Consider the following 8,487-nt stretch of genomic DNA (forward strand, 5'->3'; position numbering starts at 1 on the left):
CCTGGGCTTTTTGTCCATGAAAAGAGTCCAGAACACCAGAAAGCCCTGCTGGGCCTGGAAGGACGTGGGGGCACTGCAGGCCACTGGGGGTCATAGCACCCTGCCTCTGGGCTCCCTTTGTTCCTTCCTTTTCAGGCGTGATGTGCACTGTGCGTGCCTCTCCCTCCTCTGGGCTGTCTGGGGTGGAAGAAAGGCCTGGTGTCGGTGGGGGAAACTGGGGCCTGGGGCCTGGAGCTTAGCACTGGCCACACCCAGAGACTGTCTGCTGGGGCCCGGCCAGGCTGGGCTGTGAGGCTGTGAGGCAGCACAGAGGCTTCCCAGGGTTCCCACCCCTCCCTTTGGGGTCCTGAGCTGGAAGAAAGATGCCTTTGCTGGGCCCGTGGCGCCAGACCCTCAGCCCAGGCGGCAATCCCGGCACAATTGTCACTGCCGGTTCCAGAAGGCCAGGCATGGTCTGGACCCTGCCCTGGGGGGCTGCCCTTTGGTCCCCAGCAGCCCGCACTCCCTGGTGGCCTTGCCTCGTGGCTCCCTGACGCTGTGAGGCTGGAATTATTGGGACAAAAATTCCCACTTTGCAGCAGGCGCGAAGGGGGCGGCCCCTGGCCGGGCTGGGATGCGGGGCCTGTGAGGCCTCAGAGCCTAAAGGCCAGCCATGTGGTAGGGCGGAGGGGGCAGGGCTTGCGTCTAGGGCCAGCTGCGCTTCGCCTGCCCCAGCTCTCCCCAGAAGCCTGGGGACGTCCCCGTTGCTGACCCGCACCCCAAACCTGGCCTGGGGACCCTCTTCCTTGTCTTTCAGGCCGTGTAGAGGCCCTGCCTGCTCCCGTCCTGGGGAAGCCTCCTCTGGCCTCTGCAGCCCAAGCCTCTGGGTCCCTCAGGCCGAGGGGCAGCAGGAGCGGCCGAGGCCTTGGGCTGGGAGGCAGGGACCTTTGGCCCAGTCTGTGCTGCTTCTCTTCTGTTTCTAGGCTCGGTGTGACCTGGGCCGTCTCTGCCCTTCCCCGCCCCTGCGTCCTCACCTTCACCTCAGTACAGGGCCCAGGTGAGGTGGATCTGACTGGGCCTCAAGGGTAGGTCCGGCCTGGGTCAGATGAGTGTCTCTGGAGCTGCCCTGCACTAGCTCAGCGCCGCAGGCTGGCGGATCCTCGCTGGCCGGGAGGGCATCCTGCAGGCCAGCCTGGTCCTCACCAGTCCTGGAAGTTGGCGTCACGGCCTTGCCCCACAAGCAGGTGCTAACCCTCGGCTTCCATCTGAGTCCCCAGCCCGGGGCCCGCGTGGCTCCGCAGCCGACAGTGCCTCATTCCTGCAAGCGAGTCTGGCCTCCTTTCCCGGGCACGGGAAAAGCGCGGCTCTCCAGAGCCGGACCCTCCGAGCCAGCCTCGCCCGCCCACCCCCACGCCAGGTCTCCTGCCTCCACGGCCGGGGGATCCCCTTGCTGAGTGGGCGGGAAGGGGAAGGTGGGCCGTAGCCGCGGGGCGCCCGGGCTGAGACCCGGGAGAGGGGGAGCAACGCCGGTGACTCAGCCGCGCCCGCGTCTCACCTGCGCGGGCCGGACCGCGGGAGGTCGGGCGCAGAGGCGGAACCCGTCCGCCCGTGGGCGTGGCCGGTGGTGGGCGGGACGGGGGCGGGCCCGCCCGGCCTCCCGCCCCTAGTCCCGCCCCGGGGTCCCTACCCCAGGGTCCCGCGGCCCAGCCCGCCTCCGCCTCCGGCTCCCCGCACTCTCTGGCTTCACGCGTCGTCCTCCCGCGCGCCCGCCCGCCCATGGCCGGGAAGGTGCGGTCACTGCTGCCGCCGCTGCTGCTGGCCGCCGCGGGCCTCGCCGGGCTCCTACTGCTGTGCGTCCCCACCCGCGACATCCGGGAGCCGCCCGCCCTCAAGGTGCGCGCCCGGGCACCCAGCGCAAGTCCGGGGAGCAGCGGGCCGGGCCCGGGAGCCGGGGAGGGGGTGCGCGGCTGGGAACCCGGGCAGGGTCAGCCCAAGACCCCCACCGCGCTCTGCTCCTGGAGGTCTGGGTGGGGTCCCGGGTTCCGCGCTCTGCGCTCCCCAACCAGGTACGCGGGGTGGCGGTGTCGCTTCCAGGACGACGCGGTGCCAGAGGAACAAGTCCCGGGAACTCCGCGCTCGCCGCCGAGCCCGTCAACGCAGCCCAGAGGCTGTGTCCCCGCTCCCGGAGGCTGGCAGCCCCCGCGATGCCCCCTGGGTGCTGCCAGACGCCCGCCCCCAGCCCTGTGCGGGCCTCCAGGGGCACTCTGGGCCACTTCTGCCCTGTGCTGCCGCCCCGGAGGGTGTGGTTAGAGGCACATCAACTGGGTATTCAGCCCAGATAGGGATCCACAAGCCCATGACCCCCTCTGGGACACAAGGGTAGCCCAGAGAGAGAGGAGGGCTTGACCGGAGCAGCCCTGGCGGGTCCTCAAAAAGTTGGAGCAGGCTAGCCCGGATCTCCACTCCAGCAGGCCCAGGGACCTCCTGACCGGCCCCTTTAACCCTTTATTGGGCTTGTGGAGGGTGGGGTGGAGAGCCAAGCCCCCCAGCCCGATGGGGAGTCAGAAGCGGGCAGCTCTGCGGTTCTGCAGGATGGCTGGGTGGCGGTGCACACCCTGGCCTGTTGATGCTCTGGGCTCTGGGGAGACCTTGGTGGGGATGGACTGGTGCAGCCCTCTCACAGGCTGGAATTGGCCTCTGGGCCTGGGAGACTGGTCCCCGGCTTTCTTTCCCAGTGGATCCAGGATGCTGGGCAGGAGCTGGAAAGGGGCATTTAGAAGCTTGTGCCACCCAGGTCTGCAGGAACGCCCACCCAGCGCCCCCAGCAGGGCAGGGCCAGCTTCTCTCTCTGGCCCTGGCTTAGAGGCCTAGGGACAACGTGTCTTCAGAGCTGACCTGGCTCTGAGGCCCACGGCCAGCCTTGGCGGACCTTCTTCACCTGGGCCCCGCCTCCTGCATCCTCAGGTTGGGTCAGAGGAGTTGGAAGGAGAGAGGGGAGGAAGGAAGAGGGGAAGAAGGAAGAGGGACTCTAGGGGGCTCCTCCTGCAGCAGAGCTTCCTCTCCCTGAGCCTGGGGACCTTGTGCCCCAAGGAAAAGTCCCTGGGGACCCTCTGTCCCTCTATCGCTGACTCAGTCCCTCAGTCTGCCCTTGCCAGGAAGGCTGCTGCCCAGACCCTGGCATGCTGGCTTCAGGTAGTCAGGAGGGAAGAGTCACCTCCCCCCGCCGTTCTCCTTCCAACCACAGTTGTCCTGGCCTCCTCTGAGCTTTAGCATGAGGCTTGGCACATGACTGCGTGTAAGGGGGTGGCAAACTGGAGGCACCCAACTTCACGTTTGGTGTCAGGGTGTCAGGGCCCCCAGACACCCCAGGCTGACTCCCTTCCCCTACCCCCAGTACGGCATTGTCCTGGACGCTGGCTCTTCACACACGTCCATGTTTATCTACAAGTGGCCGGCAGACAAGGAGAACGACACAGGCATCGTGGGCCAGCACAGCTCCTGTGATGTTCCAGGTGAGACCCAGCCCAGCCCAGCCAGGACATCCACTCACTGCAGGGTCTCTGGGGCCCTCTCCAGCCTTAGCTGGTGCATTTCCAAGCACTTAGGGCCTTCTGCTTACTGTTGGGTGGGGCTCACTCCAGGCAGAAGCCCTGGAAAGAAAGAGAGGCTGGGCCCCCTCCGCCTGGGTGGGGCCAGGAGTCGTTCAAATTCTAGAAAGGAAGCCCAGGCAGCAGGTAGGAGGTTTGGGCCTTGCCGGGCCCAATATTGGCTTCTGTGCCCCAGATGGAGCAGGAGGAGGTCTGGGGGCCTGGCGGGCACACCCAGGCAGGCCCCAGGAGGCCAACCTGGGTCGACCATGCCCAGGGCTTTGTCCTAGCCCCTGCACTCACACCCTCTCAGCAGCAGCAGCCTCGGTCTCTAGGTGGCGGCTGGGCCCCTTTGCTCTAACCTGGGCATTTCTGGGGGCTTAAGCTGGGAAGGTGTGCCACCTGGTCGGGGAGCCCATGGCTCCTACCCCCACTCTCACTCTCCTGGCCTACGGCCCACCTAGGGGCTGCCCGTGAGGCACAGGCTCATCTCTCTGCCTTCCTCTAGGCGGGGGCATCTCCAGCTATGCAGACAACCCTTCTGGGGCCGGCCAGAGTCTTGTTGGATGCCTTGAACAGGCGCTTCGGGATGTGCCCAAAGAGAGACACGCGGGCACGCCCCTCTACCTGGGAGCCACAGCGGGTATGCGCCTGCTCAAGTGAGTGTGCCTGTGCCCTAGCCCTGTCCCCATGATAGCTTTTGGCTGTGACCCCTTGTGGGGTGGACCCCGAGTACTGCCACAGCAGGCTCACAGCCACCTGGGGAGGAGGCCTCTTGGAGTTCTCTGTGTTTTGCAGCCTGACCAATCCAGAGGCCTCAACCAGTGTGCTCACGGCAGTGACGCACACACTGACCCAGTACCCCTTTGACTTCCGGGGTGCACGCATCCTCTCGGGCCAGGAAGAGGGGGTGTTTGGCTGGGTGACTGCCAACTACCTGCTCGAGAACTTCATCAAGGTGGGCCCAGCAGCTAGCCAAAGAGCCAGGGGGCGTGGGTGCCCTCAGTCCCTGGTTGACCCCACACTTCCCTCTCCACAGTACGGCTGGGTGGGCCGGTGGTTCCGGCCACGGAAGGGGACGCTGGGGGCCATGGACCTGGGGGGTGCCTCCACCCAGATCACCTTTGAGACGACCAGTCCGGCTGAGGACAGAGCCAGTGAGGTCCAGCTGCGTCTCTACGGCCAGCATTACCGAGTCTACACCCACAGCTTCCTCTGCTACGGCCGTGACCAGGTCCTCCAGAGGCTGCTGGCCAGCGCTCTCCAGGTGCCCCTCCACCCTGGCTGACCTGCACTGCACCGTCCCCTCCTGGAGCGGAGCCTGGACAGCCACTGTGCTGTGGAAAGCTTCTCCAGGCTGGGCTTTAATTGGCTGGAAAGACAGGTGGGAGGGTCAGAGCGTGAGCAAAGGGCCAGTGGCTGGGCTGGGCCTGGAGAAGGGAGGGCCAGGGACGTCCGTCAGAGGGAGCCCGGTCAGGGGCGTTGGGATCTGTCAAGCAGGCAGTGGGGAACCATGGATTGCCCCTGAGCACAAAAGTGAGGTTGCCAGAGTGAGACCTGGGGGAGGTTCGTCAGGCTGGCCCTCTGGAGCGGCAGTGGTGCCGCCCTGTCATGCTGGTGATTCCCCCAGACCCACAGCTTCCACCCCTGCTGGCCAAGGGGCTTTTCCACCCACGTGCTGCTCGGGGATGTGTACCAGTCACCATGCACCGTGGCCCAGCGGCCCCAGACCTTCAACAGCAGCGCGTGGGTCAGCCTGTCGGGAAGCAGTGACCCCCACCTCTGCCGAGATCTGGTTTCTGGGCTCTTCAGCTTCTCCTCCTGCCCCTTCTCCCGATGCTCTTTCAATGGGGTCTTCCAGCCCCCAGTGGCTGGGAACTTTATCGTGAGTAGGGGCAGACGGGTGGTGGCAGGTGCCCTGAGCTGCTGGGGTCTGCTCACAGCGTGCCTGTGCCCCCTTACAGGCCTTCTCTGCCTTCTTCTACACGGTGGACTTCTTGCGGACTTCCATGGGGCTACCCGTGGCCACCCTACAGCAGCTGGAGGCAGCCGCAGTGAACCTCTGCAACCAGACCTGGGCTCAGGTGAGTCCCGCTCCCCCTCCTCCAGGGCTGTGTGGAAGGGCTCAGCCTTCATGTCCGCATACCTCCCCAGCCCTGCATGGAGGGGCCTCTCGGAGTACCCGCTGCAGTGGGGGCGATGGCAGGCATCAGGCTGACTCCAGAGGTGGCGGGGATGTGGCCGGGAGGCTGTGAACAAGTCGGGCGGGTTGGAGAAGCTTTGCCAGGCCCGACCCTCATCCCAGATCTGGAGGGCAGAGGGGAGGCCGGTGCCCACGTTTCTGGCTCTGCCACTGGTCCCTCCATGGTGCCATGCAAGGGAAGATGGAAGTAGGGCTGGGCACAGGGAGTGTGCCCACTGGAGACTCCAAGAGAAACGTACGAGCTGTCCCAGGACTGGGGTGGTGAGCGAGGCCCTATCTCGTCCTCCCAGGGCCTAGTCTCAGACAGACTGGGGTGGGGCAGGTTGGGACTCAGGCCTGGAGCTCCTCCTGTTCCCCTGGCCACACACCAACGTGTTGCTGCCCCCGCTCCCTGGTGGCCATGCCTGCTGTCCCTCCTCACTGGCCTTCCAGGCACGGGGGCGCTGGCTGGGGAGGGATGGAAGCGTGCCCAGCCGGGGGTGCCCCTTAGACTCGGTCTTGCCATTCGTGTCCGGGCCTGTGTGGTGGTCTCTGGCCTTGCACCGCCCGTGTGTGTCTGGGGAGGGGTGAAGCACGCCGCCGGCCCCCTCTCCCCGTGGGGCGGAGACCTCCTGGTGGTCGCCTGCCTGACTGTGTCCTGCCCGCATCCCAGCTGCAAGCTCGGGTGCCGGGGCAACAGGCCCACCTGGCCGACTACTGCGCCGGGGCCATGTTCGTGCAGCAGCTGCTGAGTCGCGGCTACGGATTCGACGAGCGCGCCTTCAGCGGTGTGATCTTCCAGAAGAAGGTGGGCTGGGGCCGGAGCGGAGCGGGGCCGCCCTTGGGGGGGCGGGGCCTCTCGGGAGCTGAGGCCACGCCCTTCGCCGCAGGCCGCGGACACTGCAGTGGGCTGGGCGCTCGGCTACATGCTGAACCTGACTAACCTGATCCCCGCCGACCCGCCGGGGCTGCGCAAGGGCACGGACTTCAGCTCCTGGGTCGTCCTCCTGCTGCTCTTCGCCTCCGCGCTGCTGGCTGCGCTTGTCCTGCTGCTGCGTCAGGTGCACTCCGCCAAGCTGCCAAGCACCATTTAGGGGCCGGCGGGGGAAGCTGTGCCATCACTCCCCCCACCGCTGTATCCCCACCCCTCCACCCACCCCCACCCCTGTACCTACCTCTCTCCCCGCCCCTGTATCCTGCATTCCTCCACCCACCCTCTATCCCCCACTCCTCCACCCTCCCACTGTATGCTCCATCCCTCCACTCCAGCACTGTATTCTCCATCCCTCCACCCCACTCTCAGCGTCTCTGCCCCTAAGGCAGCCCAGGAAATGGGAACTGAGACTCTGGTACCCACAGGGGCCCCAGTGGGCAAAGAGCGATCAATCCAGCTCCCTGAGCCGCTTCAGCCTGGGCGTCACTGCAGGCCCCGTGCTCCTCCTCCTCCTCCGCAGGGCTGGGTCTCCAGGGAGTGGGGCCTTGGTTCGGAGAATCAGCCCTTAGAGGCTCCGTCTGTGGGGTCTGCGTCTTTACTGGGGAGGGTCACAGCCCACGGGCTGGCAGCCAGCCCAGCACCTACTTGTAAAAATTTTGTAATAAAAAGATTTTCCTAGAGACATGAAAGGAGAGTGTCTGTGGGGTGGGGCATCCTTGCTGTGGCCTGTGCCCCACCTTCCCGCTGTTCTGGCAGCACGGGCCTGCCCCTGGTCCTGAGGGTGGACACCAGCCCTCCCTACTGCTTTCTGCTCTGGAGCCAGGCCTGGGGCACTGGCTGCTGCCCTGCTGTGCCGTGGCAGCCTAGAGTAGCTGCAGGAATGGTTGGCCCGAGGGAGCATTCCTGGGACCTTGAGTCTTCTCTGGCCAGCAGAGTTCCCCAAAACCATCACATCCAGATCTGCGTTGGTGACCAAGGCCAGACTGGAGGTTGGGTCCTAGTACAGTGAGCCTGTACCACTCACTGGAGGGTAAGGGTCAGAGAGGTGGTGGAGAGCGGGTGGCAGCCAGCCAGGCGGCTTCCTAGGGGGCAGTCAGTGCTGGTAGAGAGTGGAGGGAGGGCAGGTCCTCATCAGGAGGTGGCACAGGGGTGGGAGATGAGATCAGGACCAGGACCCAGAGGCAGGAATCTTGCACAGAACCTGGCTGTGGAGCCAGGCCATGCACTGTCACAGGGCATCTTGCCCTTCTCACCTGGGGCCCTTCTCACCTGGGACTGAGTGTCCTACACTTCCAAGAGGCATCCTGCAGCCCCGGCCAGGCCCCGCAGCCCCTCCCCAAGCCAGTCTTCTCCAGGATGGGAAGGCCTGGTCTTGCCCACTCGTCTCCTCAACTTTCTGGGAAGTGAGCTTAGACGCTGTCTCTCTGTTCAGTGTCCTGGGAGGATGGTGGTTCTTATCCTGCTCCTCCTTCCCCCCTACACCTTTTTTTTTTTTTTTTTTTTTTGAGACGGAGTCTCACTCTGTCGCCCAGGCTGGAGTGCAGTGGCCAGATCTCAGCTCACTGCAAGCTCCGCCTCCTGGGTTTGCGCCATTCTCCTGCCTCAGCCTCCCCAGTAGCTGGGACTACAGGCGCCCGCCACCTCGCCCGGCTAGTTTTTTTGTATTTTTTAGTAGAGACGGGGTTTCACCGTGTTAGCCAGGATGGTCTCGATCTCCTGACCTCGTGATCCGCCCGTCTTGGCCTCCCAAAGTGCTGGGATTACAGGCTTGAGCCACCGTGCCCGGCCTTTTTTTTTTTTTTTAG

The 8,487-nt window shown here is 65.3% G+C and overlaps 1 protein-coding gene across 1 annotated transcript; it reads left to right on the top strand.

Moving 5' to 3' along the window:
* The first annotated feature begins 1,682 nt into the window (after positions 1-1,682).
* On the top strand, positions 1,683-7,367 carry ENTPD2 (ectonucleoside triphosphate diphosphohydrolase 2). The gene is made up of 9 exons (XM_003911041.3): positions 1,683-1,872; positions 3,374-3,491; positions 4,075-4,225; positions 4,365-4,524; positions 4,606-4,833; positions 5,197-5,451; positions 5,531-5,650; positions 6,422-6,556; positions 6,639-7,367. Exons 1-9 carry the CDS (start codon positions 1,756-1,758, stop codon positions 6,840-6,842), a joined length of 1,488 nt encoding a protein of 495 aa, XP_003911090.1. The 5' UTR covers positions 1,683-1,755; the 3' UTR covers positions 6,843-7,367.
* Positions 7,368-8,487: the final 1,120 nt, after the last annotated feature.

This window comes from Papio anubis, chromosome 13 (genome assembly GCF_008728515.1).
Source record: "Papio anubis isolate 15944 chromosome 13, Panubis1.0, whole genome shotgun sequence".
Classification (NCBI taxonomy): domain Eukaryota; kingdom Metazoa; phylum Chordata; class Mammalia; order Primates; family Cercopithecidae; genus Papio; species Papio anubis.